Source organism: Gekko japonicus, unplaced genomic scaffold, assembly GCF_001447785.1.
Source record: "Gekko japonicus isolate JY-2015 unplaced genomic scaffold, Gekko_japonicus_V1.1 scaffold3738, whole genome shotgun sequence".
In the NCBI taxonomy this organism is placed as follows: Eukaryota; Metazoa; Chordata; class Lepidosauria; order Squamata; family Gekkonidae; genus Gekko; species Gekko japonicus.
Window position 1 is genome coordinate 58,391 of NW_015168157.1, and position 17,737 is coordinate 76,127.

Consider the following 17,737-nt stretch of genomic DNA (forward strand, 5'->3'; position numbering starts at 1 on the left):
CAGCAGCAGCAGCAGCAGCGGCGGCGACGCCTCCGCCTCCTCCTCGGCCGACGCCTCCTCGGCCCGCGCCTCCTCCGACAGCGAGAGCCCCGCCGAGGACGAGCAGGCGCCGAGGACGACAGCGCCCCCGCCGCGCGCCCCCGCCGCCGCCCTGGGGTGAGTGAGCGAGCGAGCGAGCCCGGCCCGAGACGCGCGCGCGGGGTTGGAGGAGGAGGAGAAGGAGGGCACCGCCCCTGCCAGGTAGGCCACTCTGCCGCCCCCCCTCCCCGCTTTCCGGATGGGAGTGTGTGGGGGTAGGCAGTGGCCGGGGTGTCGGATCCCCCCGCTCCGTCACGGGTCTTGGGGCCAGGAGCAAGGCTTCCCTCTAAGCTGCGGGGGTCTCCGTGAGCAAAAATTCCACTCTGTGAGCTCCTGGCATTAAAGTTGTGAGCGAGCCATTGGGCTGCTGCCTAAATCAGTTTGCTCTGGAGCCCCATCCTTCCTGAGCGGAGACGAAAATGTGTGAGCCGGAGGCTAAAGAACTCTGACCTAGCTCACACTGCCTCAGCTTCGAGGGAACACTGGCTGCAACGCTCCCTCTAAGCTGTGGAGTCCTTTGAACAAAAATTCTCCTTTGTGAGTTACCGGCATTAAAGTTGTGAGCGAGCAATTAGGCTGCTGCATAAATCAGTTTGCTCTGGAGCCCTCCTTCCTGAGCTGAGACAGAAATGTGTGGCCCAGAGGCTGAAAAACTGTGAGCTAGCTCACACTAACTCAGCTTAGAGGGAACACTGGCCAGGAGCAAGGCTCCCTCTAAGCTGCGGGTGCCTTGTGAGCAAAGATGCTGCTTTGTGAGCTTACTGGCGTGAAAGTTGTGAGCGAGCGATTGGGTTGCTGCATAAATTACTTTGCTCGGGAGCCCTCCTTCCTGAGCTGAGACAGAAACATGTGAGCCGGAGGCTAAAAAAGTCTCACCTAGCTCACGCTGACTCAACTTAGAGGGAACACTGGCTGCGACGCTCCCTCTAAACTGCGGAGTCTTGTGAGCAAGTATCCTGCTTTGTGAGCTCATGGCATTGAAGTTTGGAGCAAGCGGTTTGGTTGCTGCATAAATTACTTTGCTCTGGAGCCCTCCTCCCTGAGCTAAGAGGAAAATGTGTGAGCCGGAGGCTAAAAACCTGTGAGCTAGCTCACACTAACTCAGCTTAGAGGGAACACTGGCTGGGATCCCAGTTACGTGGTTGTCACAGCTGGAGATGAACAGAGGTGGTTTGCCCTGGGGAGCAATGCTCCCTCTTAAGCTATGGAGTCTTGTGAGCAAAAATCCTACTTTTTGTGCTACCAGCCTTGAAGTTGTCAGTGAGCGATTCGGCTACTGCAGAAATCAGTTTTCTCTGGGGCCGTCTTTCCTGAGCTGAGACAAGAATGTGTGAGTTGGAGGCTAAAAAACTGTGAGCTAGCTCACACTAAACTCAGCTTAGAGGGAACTCTGGACTCAGCAGCAGCCGGGAACTCTTTTTTTCTGCTGCCAAGCCTACCTCACAGAGTCGGTGGCTGCAATCACACACTAAATAATCCACCTTGAGTGCACTTTCCAACTGGATTTTACTCTGTGAACTGGCAAAATCCAGTTGGAAAGTGCACTGGAAGTGGATTCTTTAGTGTGTGTGATCGCAGCTGGTGTGAGCATTAAGATTGGGAAGGGAGAGCTACGTGGGCTGCCATGTGTTGTTCTCTGGAGGGAGGGAGGAAGAACGATAATGGACGCTGGGCCAGTTGTTTTGTCCTGGCCTGGCCTGTTTTGTTTGAGAGGGATGTTGGGCGGCTAAATTGAGGATGGGAAACCTACTCCGGGGAAGGAGTAAAAGTATACCTGAGATTGGCGTTGCCGCTGCCACCCTACAATGTTCCCTCATCTCCATATTTTTGCTTCATTGCGGAAATATCCTAAAGCTTGTTGGGTCATCACCAGATGCTTTGGATGAGCACGTGTCCCTGTGGGTGCAGACACAATGGAGACCCTCCCTATCATAGAGTTGGAATGGGCTAAACAGGCCATCTAGTCCAACTCCCTGCTCAGTGCAGGATCAGTCTAAAGTATCTCTGATGAGTGTTGCTACTTGAAGACTGCCAGGGAGATGGAGCTCAGCACCATTGTGCTGTTGAGCTGCTCTTATTGTAATTTTTTCCCTAATATCCAGCTGGTACCTTTTTGCCCTTTAAACCCATTATTGCAAGTCCTATCCTCTGCTGCAAACCGGAGCCACTCCCTGACCACCTCTAAGTGACAGCCTTTCAAATACTTAACGAGCAATCACGTCCCCCTTCCCTCAACTTCCCCTCCTCCAGACTGAACGTTCCCATGTCCCTCAGCCTTTCCTTGTACAGCTGGGTCTCTATTTCGTTCTTAAGTAAAAAGATTAATAGGTAACAGTGATCTGGATCCACCCAGTTGAGGTGGGAGTTGAACACAGACTTCCCGAAACCAGTGTTATCTCCTGGATCACTTTGTCTTCAGGACAGCTTCCTTATCCTCAGGGTAGGTAAGAAGTACTTTATGTCAGGGCCCATTCCTCCTGTCACTCTTTTGTGACTGCAACTGCTGTGGGTTCTTTCCATAGCCATTTTTTACTCCTGGGGAGGAGGTGCAACATTGCTATGGAGCCTTACCGCATTAGTTGTATCCTACAGATGTACCAAAGTCGTGAGGGATTCAGCTATGGCGGAGTGGTTCTCATACTATTGTGGTCACAAATGAATCGGTTCAAATCCGGCTTGTTGCATTCCTTGTGGAGTAGAGTCTGCTTGAAAAATAATGTGTCATGCAGTTCACTGAGGACTAGGTGACACAAACTGGGATAATAGAAATCATTGACTCAAGTTATTATCCAGAATTGACATTCTCTTCCTGTAGGGAGCAGGAATCTCAGGATATTATAGGGATAATTCCTTACTGTCTTGTTCCTGCATATTCACGGGACTCCATCTCAATTTTATCTTGGATTGAGAGGCATGAAGAATTCATATCTTACTAAGGGTTTTCCTCCCATTTAAGTCCATTGCAGTCTGAAATTTACTCCTTGATTTTTTTAAAATAAGTCAAGCAACTGGAGTTGTTAGCCCAAGAGTATTGTTCATGTAAACTTTTAGAGAAAACCCAACTGTAATGACTGCTAGTGCCGACAGGTTGCATCCTGAGCCCTTAACTGCCTGTATTTGATTCTAGATCTCTCTGTTTTCTCACAAAGGACACCAAACAGCAATGAACTGAATTGCTTCCAAATGTTTTACATTTTGGTTGTCGAGCCCCTGTGCAGGGCAGGTCTGGTTATCAGTATTTAGAAAGCAGCCTTACTTTAAAAAAGCACAACAACTTTGGTTTTTTTTTTTTATTTTAAACTTTACAAAATTGCAACAGATATATAGGAACAAACTGTAAAGGTGTTGTACAGATTTCAGATAGTATACAAAGGCCCCGGTCACACGGGCCGGATATCGCGGTGGGGAGGCGTGGCTAATTGCCCTGGTGCAGTTTGATCCGTGATTACGTGATCAGACGTGCCAGCGGCACACCACGAGTCCTCCCCTCGGTGCCGGCGGGTAAACGAGGGACCGGAGGGGAATGCTGTGCACCGGCGCGATCACACCACTGGCGTCTGGAGGCAGCCCGTAGCAAACGTTTACTAGTACCTTGGAGGTACTAGTTTTTTAAAGCGCATTGTTGGCGGTAAGCCACGGGTGCGCTCCACTTCCCAGATGTTGGGGTGTGATCGCTCCCGGATAATCCGCCCACCATCCGTGCCTCTCCCGCGGCAACTTTGCCGTGTGACTGGGGCCAGAGTTGTGTATAACAACAAACACACATATAACAACATGTTGGGGAATTTCATATTACCCAGTTTCACCCGGTTTCAAGCCGGTAATCTTCTGTTTTGAAGTGAACCGGTACAGGGCTGCCATTTCACACATGACTTGCCCCTACCGGAAATGAGCCGGAACAGAAGCGGTTTGGCATTTCAGACTTGCATCGCTTTGTTTTCCTGCCGTTTTCTTCCCGCACGGATGATTGATTTTTTTTTAAAAAAAGTTCGATTTATAGCGTTATAGTGATATAACGCTATACCGAAACTCCAAACGATCGCAATAGCAATCCCATTGGAGTGTTAAGTTCCGGTATAGCGTTATAGCAATATAACACTATTAATCGAACGTTCAAGAAGAAGAAGAAAAAAGCCCGCGCGGGCGAAAAACGGCGGGAAAAAAGCGTAACAGAACCGGGAGAGGGAACTGAAGACTACTCGGAAGCGGTTGACAGGTAAATGCTTCAGTCCCGGTTCCTAAACGGGACAGAAGCTTTTGTGTATGAAATGGCAGTTACATTCCGGTAGGGAACCGGGTCTCCAACGGGGTCTGTCTGAAATGACAGACCAGAACCCGTTTGAGAACCGGTTCCCTACCGGGAGATATCGCCTGTCTGAAATTCCCTGTTGTCAAAGGCTTTCACGGCCAGAGTTCATTAGTTGTTGTGGATTTTCCGGGCTGTATGTCCGTGGTTTTGGCATTGTAGGACCTACAATGGCAAATCTACAATGCCAAGACCACGGCCATACAGCCCGGAAAATCTACAGCAACTAACACACACAACATTCTGTGAACAAATTAATAAAACATAACATCTACATATCTAGCAGGTAAGGCACTAACATCATTTTCAACCATCGTAACATAAGTAAAAACCACAAACTGTTTTTCCACAAAGCAGGATTTTTTTGGAAGGGTTTTCTGCGTTTAGCAGCTGAGATGTTAACTTATCCATTACTATGATGTCCCATAGTTTAGAAAATCTCTTCTGTTTTCCATAATTGTGCTATTCATATTTTTGCTGCGATCAACATTAAAGCAGCCTTTTTTCAACAAAACTTACTGTGATGTCACAGATCACAGCAGTTTACTTGTATATAGCCACAGTGTAATGTATTACAGTGTAATGTGTGTGTGTATTAAAGGAGAAGAAGGACATTTGTTACTTCCTTTTCTGGAAGAGGAGATAATGCTTCCCACTTAATGCCTTGATTCCACTGTCTCAGTTTCTTAACAATGTATGGACAGGTCACAGAGCTAGAAAGGTCTTGCATTTGGCCCACTAATTAGAACCTGGAGTGTACTAGCAGCTGATATTGTGTAGGGGGGCAGATTATTTTATTTGCATATGTGAGGCTTGGGTGGCATTGGAACAGTTTTACCAGCACAGCTTAACTTCTTTCGAGGAATCTGTAATGATTAAAGAAACAAGTGTGTTGTTGCTGTCTTAAATTCTGCAGTGAGTAGATATGCTTATCTACAGCTAATTTAGTCTGGTCTTTTCTAAAAGACAGTTGTCAAATGAGGTGTGTGCTGCTTTTGCAGCTTTCTTTTAAAGCTGCTTATGGCTAAACCTCCTGTTTGCTGTCTAGTATACTGCACAGTTGCAGTCAGTGTTCTCTCTGAGCTGAGTTAGTGTGAACCAGCTCACAGTTTTGTAGCCTCCAGCTCACAGATTTTTGTCTTAGCTCAGGAAGGATGGCTCCAGAGCAAACTAATTTATGCAGTAGCCAATCACATGCTCACAACTTAAATGCCAGTAGCTCACAAAGTAGATGTTTTGCTCACAAGACTCCACAACTTAGAGGGAGCATTGGTTGCGGTTGCTCTGTTTTTGCTGAATGACTCAATCTGGTGTGCAGACAGAGAGCTGTTTGTCGCTTAGTGGCAGAACAGCCCAGAATTTCTCATTGATACCCCTCGGGCTCCTGCACAGGAATGGCAGTCAGCTGGGCACGCGGCTGTTAACTTCCTTACAGTGCAGCATGTGTTAAATCTGGAGCTAGCAATGATGCTTTCTTGATCTGCCTAGTTACAGGTCCTAATATTAGGTGTTTTAAAAATAATGGGTCTTGAACAAATAATCCATGTTACACAGGGGAGTAACTTGAAAAAGATTTGCAGTCTGATTACTGCTTTGATATTTGATGCTTCCCAAAGTTTACTTTACTAAAGGAAGTGTGTTCTTCTTTTCTTATGAGGTGAGGGAAGAGTCAATAATCACTCCAGTGCAGGAAGATAATTTTCTTGTTTCTGATCTGAAACTGTATTTCTTAAAATGTATAGTGGACTGTCCACCTGAAGTTGGCAACTAAGTTCTTTGCAGCCTCTAGTAGATGATTAGGCAAAACCTTTGGCTTTTGATAGTTCTTGGCAGTTTACAGTATTTTCCATATAGTAATTTGCTGAATATAAAATAATTGTTTAAGTACTTCCTTAGATGTAGGACATGTACAATTAGAATGATTGAAGGTTAGACTAGAAACATGAAATCCAAAGGACTCGGTGGACTTTCGCAACTTCAGATTCTTGCAGGGCGCTTTATATTACTTTGTTGTTGTTCAGTCGCACAGTCGAGTCCGACTCTTCACGATCCCATGGACAAGATCTCGCCAGGCCCTCCTGTTTTCCGCCGTCCTCTGAAGTTTGCTCAATTTCATGTTTGTTGCATTTATGACACTGTCTAACCATCTCATCCTTTGCCGTCCCCGTCTTCTTTGACCTTCAAACTTTCCCAGCATCAGGGTCTTCTCCAGTGAGTGCTCCCTTCTCATTTTATATTACTTAGGTTGGACTATTTCCACTGTAGAACCTTCCACTTCATACGTAAATGAAATAACTGCATGTAGTTTAGTACAGGTAAAATTAATTTCTCTGGGAGGGCTTCTAGTGTCTTGGCCCCACTGGTGGACCTTCTGATGGCCCATTGGCCCGATCCAACATTGGCTTCTCTTATGTTCTTAGTGAACTTCTGGAAACATCTTGTTACTTGAGGATATTGAGGAATTTGGAGGAAGAGAGAGGGATGAGTCAGCAGAGGCTGGCAGTAGTCGGCAGTTGAAGTGCAGTGAAGCCTTTGTCATCAGTAGGAATCTAAGAACATAAGAGATGCCAATGTTGGATCAGGCCAACGGCCCATCCAGTCCAACACTCTGTGTCACACAGTGGCCAAAAATACCAGGTGATATCAGGAGGTCCAGCAGTGGGGCCAGGACACTAGGAGCCCTCCCACTGTTGCCCCCCCCTCCAAGCACCAAAAATTCAGACCATCACTTGCCCCGGAGTCCCTATCTATACCTTGTGGTTAAGAACCAGCGATGGACCTCTGCTCCATATGCTTATCTAATTCCCTTTTGAAGCCGTCCATGCTTGTAGCTGCCACCACCTCCTGTGGCAGTGAATTCCATGTGTTAATTACTCTTTGGGTGAAGAAGTACTTCCTTTTATCTGTTCTAGTTGGGTGTTTGTCTGGTGGCTCTCGCAAATACAGGACGCTGCTCTCTAATTAAATCAGATGATTGGTTCATTTAGCCCTTTAATTTCTTCTTTGGATGATGGGGGTCTGAAATGGAGATCTTACATGTGACTCGATCTGCTACCTCGTGTATTAACCTAGAGATGCCAAGGATTGAATTTAGGACCTTCTGCATGCAGATGAGGTGTTTGACCCCTCATCTTGGTGCTTTGCTGGACCTTTCAGGGAAATTTGTGTTGTAGCTGGTTGCTTTCTTTCTTGTATGTTCTTCGGTGGGCAATACTGCATATGCTGTCTTGAGCACCAAAGAGAAGGGTAGGAATCTGAGATGTGTGTAGTTTTGGTGGTGGAATGGCTTTTGCAAGGTTCAGTATTGTGTGGTACCAGTCGATCTTTTTAAAGTCCCCTGCAAGGAAACCTTGTCTAAGTATCAGGACAAAGAGCCCTGTTGCCCTGCAGGAACCTACTATCTACGGATATGAGGGGGAATGCTGATAAGATAAGGCAATAGGAGGAACCAGAAAGCCAATAATGTGTACTAAGGAGCACAGGAGCAAAAGAATAGCTGGGGTATTATCGTGTGGATACAGCTTTACTAGAATACTCGGTTTGTTTTCCAAAGCTAAGTAGTAGAGACATTTCAAGTTACATTTTTGACTTGCTTTCTTTTGGGGTGTGCTTACTTGTTTGGAAAATGTCACAACTTTAATTTGGTCTCTCCTAATGGAAACCAGTAAAGCCCCTTTGTTTTACCAGTGAGTGAGTCATAATAAGAAGTTAAAAAGTCTGTTTGTTTTAATCTGTGTTTAATGTTAGAGTTCACCAAGGACTGACATATATAAACATTTGTGGCAATTAAATATTTGGGCAGGGAAAACAATATTTGGTGGAAAAGGGGAGAAACAGAATTACTGCATAAATTGCCTGTTGCTGTGATTCTTAAAATTAGCAGCCCAAAGGGCCCCCATTTAAAAGTTTTCACATGCACCCTTTGCTAGTTCACTTGCCACAGCTGGACAACTTAAAGTGCCTCAGAACAGTATAGTGAGACACAACTTCTAGATAGCTGAACAAGTGTGAGAAGAGGCCTAGAACATCTTTGAGTTGCTTGTAGGACTAGAAGTGACCGCGGTGACCTGGCAACAGTGATCCATGTGATGTTCACCTCGAGACTAGACTACTGTAACACTCTCTACATGGGGCTGCCCTTGTCGCAAATTAGGAAGCTGCAGCTAGTGCAGAATGCCACGGCCAGGTTCCTGATGGGCCTTCCCAGATGGGAGCACATCCGGCCTGCCCTGAAGGCATTGCACTGGCTGCCAATAGCATACCGAATTCACTTCAAGGTGCTGGTGCTTACCTTTAAAGCCCTATATGGCCAGGGTCTGACATACCTGAGGGATCGCCTTTCCCCATATATACCCCTGAGAGCAAAAGCTATTGACCCTCCCAGGCCCAAAGGATGCCAGGCTTGCTGCTACCAGGGCCAGGGCCTTCTCAGTGGTGGCTCTATACTGGTGGAACGAGCTCCTGGAGGAGATCAAGGCCCTTTTACAGTTCCGCAGGGACTGAAAAAAGGAGCTCTTCCACCAGGCCTTCAACTAAGGAGCCGCCTTACTACCATACCACCAACAACAATCGTAGTATAGATCCTGGCCCTTAATGTTAACATCTGGCCTGTGCCGCCGCGCGACCTAGGAAGATTACTGAGCTGAAATGCTGTGCGCTGTATGCACTTTAGTACGCCATCTTAACTAATTAATGACATGTATCCAGTACTTTATAATTTTATGATTTTAAGAGGATTTTATGTAGATTTAATGGTCACTGTGGACCGACCAATGTAAGCCGCCCTGAGCCTGTTTGCAGGCAGGGCGGGGTATAAATTTAATAAAATAAATAAATAAAATAAATATGCTTTAAAAGCAATTTTAAGGAAAACGTTGGTACATGGCCATACAAGTTCAGGTCTCAGAGGTAGATGACTCTATGGTGTCACGGCTCAAAAAGCCCTGACCTCAAAAAGCCCTGATAAATCTAACCCCTTGGTTGAAAGGAGCTTTGTAGTGAAAGCAGGAAGAAACTCCCTTATGGGTTAATAACCTCTAGATAGCTGAACAAGTGTGAGAAGAAGCCTAGAGCATCTTTTGAGTTGCTTGTAGGACTAGAATATCAACATTACACAAAACTTGGACTTTGCGGTGTCAAGTGGAAAGCAGCTGCTTTATTATCTATGGACGCAGGTGGCATTTTCTGTCTCTCCTGAAATGCTTTTCATTGGAAACTAGAGTGGAAAAAGTTAAGTGTTATCAGTATAATGACTCCATTAGAACTGGACTTCCTTGGTGCCATTCAACCAATCAAAGTTCCTGCAGCTGAGCTGTTGGTCCCCAGTGACCAAGTGGTGCATCTTCTGGCTGTTACTTGGAACCTAGATGTTTGCAGGCAAGAGCAGCTCTGTGAGTACCAAACCTTCAAAACAGGAAGGAAGCCTTTAATTCCATCCATTTACCTTGGGATAGAGTCCCTGCACCCATTCCTAGAAGACTGAGCTCAGTCTTCATATTAAACGGATGGATGTGAAAAGGTCTCTTGCCCTTGCTGCCCCCCTGGACCCACCATGGTCCTTGTGAGAGAGAGATTGAGATTGGATTTATACCCCGCCCTTCACTTGGAGTCTCAGAGCGGCTTACAAACTCCTTTCCCTTCCCCTCCCCACAACATTCACCTTGTGAGGTGGGTGGGGCTGAGAGAACTCTGACACAAACTGCTCTTTCAGGAACAGCTGTGGCAGAGCTTGTGACTGACCCAAGGTCACCCAGCCAGGTGCAAGTGGAGGAGTGGGGAATCAAACCCAGTTCTCCCAGATTAGAGTCCACACACTTAACCACGACACCAAACTGGCTCTCTTGTGGACCCCCCAGAAGGATCCAGACCCCAGTGTGAGAAACTTCTGTCCTGCTTGAGTTCATCTTGTCTTTTAATATACTTCTCTTTCGTTGTTGTTGTTTTCTAATTTTGACTAATTTTAAGTGGCTAGAAACCTAAGGTTTGAAGTAAAATGGCTATATGCAGGGCATGTTAAAGAAAGGCTGCTAATAGTTTTCCGGGACAAATTTAGAGTCCAGTGGTACCTTTAAGACCAAAAAAGGTTTATTTAAGGTATGAGCCTTTGTGTGCACGTGCACTTTTTCAAATACATTTCGAAATTTGGAGAAGTGTGCCTTGCACATGAAAGCTCATACCTTGAACAAACCTTTGTTGGTCTTAAAGGTGCCTGACTGGACCTTAAATTGGTTCTACTGCTTCAGACCAACACAGCTGACTACCTGGATCAGTTTTCTTGGAGACAGGGGTTAGATGGTTGTTTTATGTCCAGGCACAATTACTGTTACTGTGGTGTCCTAACCGTGCTTCAGGTCTCTAGCACAGGCTGATTTAAAGGTTCAGGATAATGGTGCAGGCCCTGATCAGTATTCTCCAAGGTCCAGAATCTGTAGTATCTCCTGCTTGCCATCTTTGGATAGCAATTTGCAGGACGAGACACTGCTTTGAGGGCATGTGTTCTTCTTGCTGTCTTCTTGGAAGTACAGAGGCTGATGGTGTCCCCAGCTCTGCTCTTGCCAGAGCCACTTTTTGGGCACATAAGAACATGAGAGAAGCCAGTTTTGGATCAGGCCAGTGGCCCATCCAGTCCAACACTCTGTCACACAGTGGCCAGAAATACCAGGTGATATCAGGAGGTCCAGCAGTGGGGCCAGGACACCAGAAGCCCTCCCACTGTTGCCGCCCCCCCCCAGCACCAAAAATACAGAGCATCACTTGCTCCGGAGTCCCTATCTATACCTTGTGGCTAATAGCCACGGATGGACCTCTGCTCCATATGTTTATCTAATTCCCTTTTGAAGCCGTCCATGCTTTTAGCTGCCACCACCTCCTGTGGCAGTGAATAAGAACATGAGAGAAGCCAGTTTTGGATCAGGCCAGTGGCCCATCTAGTCCAACACTAGAAAGTATTCCCATAATGTAATGAAGGGATGGCAGTAGATTTAGATGTTAGTATATCTCCATATGTTATAGTGCTGTGCACACTTACGAGTGAGCTTCACTGAACTGAGTGGGGCTTACGTCTGAGTAAGCTGTGCAAGTATCTTATTTCCTGTATTTATTGTTCTGAATTCATGTGTTTCTTTGTTCTTTACTCCATCTTAGTAAACACGTCCATTGAGAGAACTGTCTGTTTATTCCTACTGTGGTTCCTGTGTAGGGATGGGCATGAACTGAACCGTGAACCAAAATTCGTCATGGATTTTGCCTTGTTTTTGGCTTGTGAAACAAAGTTCATGACAGGTCTACCGTCACGAACTTCCATGAACTTCTGAAGCAGTTCATGGTGGCTTGTGGACAGAGCAGAAAGCAGGAGTTTAAACAACTGTTATTTATTTAATTAATTAATAATTTATATCCCGCCCTCCCTGCCGGAGCAGGCTCAGGGCAGCTTACATAGTATCATAACAAGGTAAAACAATTAAATTATTGCAATAAAATAGGTCTGAAACAATACATAAAGTGCTAGCGCAATATAACGATGGCGGGCATCCAACAGTCATCTGGCAACATGGTCTGGGTCGTATCGGCGGAGCACAGGCTATTCAAGTTGGTGTAATATTGATGTTAGTGTTGATGTAATGTTAATATTGGGGCCAGGGCCTCAGGTAGATGGATGTGGCTCCCTAATCAAAGGCCTGGTGAGGAACCTTGTTAAAACCCTTTTTGGGATGCCCAGCTATACTGTGTCTGCTGGATCGCCTTTATTCACAATCGAGTTAACCTCCTAAATGAAATCCAGTAGGTTGGTGTTAGGCAAACTGGTGTGAAACTCCTTGGATCCCTTCTGGGCCCCTTTTCAATAATCAGTGTGATTTTGCTACTTTCCTGTCCTTTGGCACAGAAGCTGATTTTATTGACAACTTGTTAGAAAACAAACCATGTCACATTTCATGCTTCTTAAGAATCCCTTCGATATGCCATTTGGATCTGGACTCTTAGGGATTTTATTTATTTACCGGACCACGAACCTAATTTTTCACAGACCAGGGCCCAGTTCATGTTCTGTGAGCCCAGTCCTTGCCATCGTGCAGACATGGACCTTCCATGACCCTCCCGAGAGGTTTGGAAGGTCCATGTCAGCAGGGCTTGCAAAAGCCATTTAAAGGGAAAGCCACGCGTCATGGACCACAACCCGGTCCGTTAAATGTGGAGGTCTGTTGTCCAGGGGTCCATAATCCCCACGAACCTACGAATCTCAACGGACTGCCATTTTTCAGGACCATGCCCATCCCTAGTCTTAGTTGTCCTATAACTTAGTCTCTTGTCACTTCAGTTTGACTGCGTTCTTCACACACCGTTTGTGAACACTGGCTCCAGCAACAGTATGTGCCCCATATTTTCCACAGTTAAAAGAGATGCAAAGAATTAATACAGCTTCTCTGCCATCTACCCACCTTCCTTTAAGCAATTCTTTCATTTATTTTGTCATCCAAAAGCCAAGTTGCCTGTCTTAAGTGGCTTCTGCCTCTGGTAGTTTTGAAGAAATGTTTATTTCTTAATGTTTTAGCAATCCACGCCTCAAATTCTGTTTTTGCTCACTTTAAGGTCAAGTCTTATGTTTGTTTTGCCAGAACTGGTCGTCCTTTCTTTTCACATCACATGGAGGAAATTGTCTATTCATTAAAAGAAGTCTTTAGAAGCCTTCTTGGACTGGGTCATTAAACCACGCTGGCATCCTTTTAAACTTGGTGATTCTTTTTTCTGACTTGAGGAATGCATTCTATCTGGGCCTCAATTAGTCTGTCTTTAAATAGTTTATAAGCACTCTGGAGAGACTTCGCTCTGCCAGTTCTCCCTTTCAGCTTCCTTCTGGCCAGTTCCTCCATTTCTGTTCCTACTTTTGAAGTCAAATGTTATTGTTTTGGATTTTGTGGGCATGTTTCAATTGGCATGAATACTGAACTTAATAGCAATTGTGATCATTGCTCCCACTTGGTGCAACAACAGCTACGTTTCTCACCAAGTCTCAGAACGAAGACTAGAGTCAGTACACCTACACCAGAGTCAGTACACCTCTAGTTGGCTATGTGATAGACTGCACAGTCATTTAGAGGAAACAGGTGGCTGGACTGGCCCAATCCATCCCCCCCCCCCCCCCCGGCTGGATAATACCTCTTTAATTAGGATCTACAACCAAAATGACACAGAACAGCCTGCAAAGCTTGAGATCTCTGGAACTCTTCATCAGGCTGGTTGGTTGTTTTAAGAGAAGGGAGAGCTTGTTCCCTCCAAGGAGTGTTGACTTTTTATCTGTGGCTCTTGCATTGATCTATTTCCCACCTGTGCTTTTCATTTCGAATATGTGGAAACATTAGGTTGAAGTGCGATAAAGTAATTGTACCAGAACTCTCAACAGAGGCGTTACGGCACCTCCTCTAGGCGAACGGGATTGGAAGACTGTACGTTTTGGTCACCAGAAAGGGGGCCAAGACAGGGCGTTTTTTATTTTCGATACCTCTCCGGGATAGTATATATATCTGCTAATTAACTCAATTCGGGGTGTTCAGTTCTCTGAGCTGGGCACCCTGCTTTCAAGCTGTATATCCAATAAAATCTTCTGCTTCATCGGGAAAAAAAAGTAATTGTACCATGCAATTAATTGGTTTTCAGGCGCCATCTAGCAGAACGCCAGTGGGCCATGGAGAGGGCAGCCATCATCTGTCGGTGGACGTGGCTGCAGGCTCAGGTTTCTGACCTGGAGTACCGCATAAGGCAGCAGACGGATGTTTACAAGCAGCTCCGTGCCAGCAAGGTAAGGCAGCTTCATGCTTTTGTGAAGAGTCATCTTTGCGAACGTTCTCGCCTCCTGTTTTGACACACCAAGAGGCTCCCCAGAGAGCTTGGATCACAGTTTTATCTCTGACGGGAGAGCAAGCTGATGGGAGAGCCAGTTTGGTGTCGTGGTTAAGTGCGCGGACTCTAATCTGGGAGAACCGGGTTCGATTCCCCACTCCTCCACTTGCACCTGCTGGATGACCTTGGGCAAGCCGTAGTTCTTGCACAGCTGTTCTTGAAAAGGAGCAGTTTCTGTCAGAGCTCTCTCAGCCCCGCCTGCCTCACAGGGTGTCTGTTGTGGGGAAGGGAAGGGAAAGGAGTTTGTAAGCCGCTCTGAGACTCCCTTGGGTAGTGAGGGGCTCCTCCTCCTCCCTGATGCGCAAACTTACAAATTTGTCGGTTTCTTTCCCCGGCCGCCATTTTCTTCCGCGGAGGACATAATTCTTACAGGGGGAACTTTCTTTTAGTCTTCCAGTTTCGCTTTCTGTGTTTCTGTATTGTTGCCATTTGTAATCCTTTAAATAAGTGAATAAAAACAGCGGATGGTCGCGTTTCTTGGAACAAAGCTGGCAGCCATGTTCCTTCGTTCAATGTGGGGAAGGGAAGGGAAAGGAGTTTGTAAGCCGCTCTGAGACTCCCTTGGGTAGTGAGGGGCTCCTCCTCCTCCCTGATGCTTGTGTTTGTAGATCCTTGAAATTATTTGAGAATGCGTTTGGTGTGCCAAGTTTGCACATACTGCAGCTTCCATACTTGTGTGAATTCCAGAAGGCGAGAGAAACAGAGAATGTATCTCAACTGAGACATTGTTAAATAAGAGAGTGAAAAGCTTATAACTCTTAGAAGTTAGAAAAGAGAAATCTGATTTGTCTTTCTATTGCCTTTTAAATAGTCCTGACATTCCTTGAAGGAGTCCAGGGTCCTTTATGTGGTTATCCAATCAAATCAGAGATGCAAAATACCTGGAAATCTTAAAGCCATGGGGGGGAAACCATGTTTCCTGAAAAAGTGGAAATTTGGGGAGAAGTTTAAATGTATGCTATGCTAACTTTCCCATTAAACCTCAGTATGTTTTGCTGTGTTGTTATAAAAATATAATTTATGACTTATTATATATCAAGTTGTATGTGTTAACATACTTGTGGAATTTAAAAGTGTAAATGCCTTAGTTTTTTGCCAACAGAATTGCAAATACACCCAGAAGCAAAGAGAGAAAGCTATACATTGCTGTACTCTGTGCTATTACCTTAGCACATGTCACTAATGCCAAAGAACCAGAAAGTGTGATAATATCTCCCCGTGTACCCCAGTACTTACTGATTTTTCACTGGAATTTTTTAAAGTATTCAGATTTTTCATGTTATGCACTGGGAGTAAAACCTTGTCTGAAAAAGCATTTTTCTCATTCCAAAAGAAAAAAAAAATCAGAGTTTTCCCTCTAAAGTTCTCCCTAAAGTATCCCCAGTGTTTCTATCCCCCTTGGCTTTCACATCTCTAGATCAAACCATCAGTAATTCTTTCCTGAGCTCTTCGAGAGGTCTGGCCAGTTTGGTGTAGTGGTTAAGTGTGCGGCCTCTAATCTGGGAGAACCGGGGTTGATTCCCCACTCCTCCACTTGCACCTGCTGATGTGACCTTGGGTCAGTCACAAGCTCTGGCACAGCTGTCCTTGTAAAAGAGCAGTTTGTGTCAGAGTTCTCTCAGCCCCACCCACCTCACAGGGTGTCTGTTGTGGGGAGGGGAAGGGAAAGGAGTTTGTAAGCCGCTCTGAGACACCTTTGGGTAGTGAAGGGCGGGGTATAAATCCAATCTCTTCTTCTTCTTCTCTTCAAAAGAAGGCCTGACTGGGTAACTTACCTGTAGTGCAGAGGTCGCTCTCCTATCAGTTGTTTGGGTGTCTAGGCCATGGGATACCTGGGATTTCTTCTGGCCCTCTCCTTCTGAGAGTGGGTTGGGTGGCTTTTTGAAGTCCTCTCCAGCCCTGTGATTCCCAACCAATGCATAAGTTGTTGATCTTCTTCGTGGTCTCTGTGATTCACACCAATGGGATCTAGTGCGCCTGCGCTGGATCTGCTGATGCCTAGCAAGCTCTCTTAAAAGGATTTTCGTGCCTGGCCCAACTGAGCATGCTCAGGAGCCCCAGTGAGCATGCCCAAAAGGGCAGGCACGGACATCTCGCCAGTTCTTTCCTTTACGCTGCGCTGAGCAGACCTTTCTTCGAGAGGTCTGGCCGGATCGCTGTTTTTGGGTCACTTTTTAGTGATCAGCTCTTGTTTTTTGCCTCAGTTTTTCTTCACTTCTTATTTCTCTTCTTGTTTTCAAAAAAAAAAAAAGGAGAGTTTTTGTTTTTCGTCGTCTGAGGTAAAATTGCCTCAGGCCTTCGGGCTTCTGCCCCCCCCCCCCCATCGTTTGGTTTCTTTTTCTCCTCAGTCTATGGAGAAGAAGACAAAAAAGTCGAAGAAGTGGGGGTTTTTCAATCGTTGTTGTACTTGTGGAAGTAAATTGGCTCCTCCAGACGGCCATAAGTACTGTATTTCCTGTCTTGGGGAGACCCACAATCCATACTCCTGTGAACATTGTGTGCGGTTTTCAAACCAAACTCGGAAGAACAGAGCGGCACGTTTGAGAGTTTTCCTCTTGGAAAAAGTGCTTCAACCGATGGCTGACCTGCCGGTCACTTCCTCCGTCGCCATGTCTTCCGCTACCGACGCATCGGCATCAAAACTGTCGACGTCGAAGGCTAAGTCTGTTTCCGATACCGAGAGGTCGAAACCGAAACCTAAGGTACCGAACGTTCCTTCCACAGCGTCCACCCCTGCTAAGAAGGCCAAGAAGTCCAACCCTGCAGTGGCGACGCAGAAGGTGGCCAAGGCTGCGAAGCCTGCTAAGAAGGACTCTGTGCCAGCAGCTCCAGCCCTTCCGCCACCATCGATACCGACTGGTTTGACACCGATGACATCGATACCAGTGAACCAGGTTGCGTCTGAGACCACAGTACTTGTGCTAGACTCTCCAGACCATCAGGTGGAGACAGCCTTGTACGATATCGACCAAATGGGACTCGTAAGTCACCAGTTGGGTGCGGAGTGTTCCCCCTGTCCATCCAGCTCATCGGCATCGGTCGCCTCAGAGCCTCCCGACATCGACGGCCGTCGGCATCGACGCTCAAGATCCACTTGAGCTGGGCCATACACTGACTGGGACAGATACTCCTGTCGATCTTCCCACAGGTCTCGTTCCCCGAGGCGATCTAGACCATCTGCAACGGTCGGGAACATCCGCCGTCATGACGGCTGCACCAATAGAGCCGTCGAAATCGAGCTCCGATACTGAGCCATCCGAGGCTCCGACGTCGCCGGATAACTCCTCCCCCAACACCGACGTCTTCCAAAACCTTCCTATATCTCCATCAGATACCTTGTCGTCTTACACCGACCTCATCAAACGAATGGCCCACGCATTGGGTTTGTCAATTGTTCAAAAGGATCCTCAATCTACGGATTCCCTATACGATATCGTCCAAGTCGACATGTTCTCAGTC

At 46.3% G+C, this 17,737-nt stretch overlaps 1 protein-coding gene across 1 annotated transcript in view; it reads left to right on the forward strand.

Annotated features, from left to right (window-relative positions):
• LOC107113612 (KAT8 regulatory NSL complex subunit 1-like) overlaps positions 1-17,737 on the forward strand; it is a 60,538-nt gene that overhangs the window by 7,169 nt on the left and 35,632 nt on the right. The window contains exons 2-3 of the mRNA XM_015414957.1: positions 4-156; positions 14,036-14,177. Coding sequence (XP_015270443.1) covers positions 4-156; positions 14,036-14,177 — 295 coding nt within the window. The remainder of the gene's footprint in view (positions 1-3; positions 157-14,035; positions 14,178-17,737) is intronic.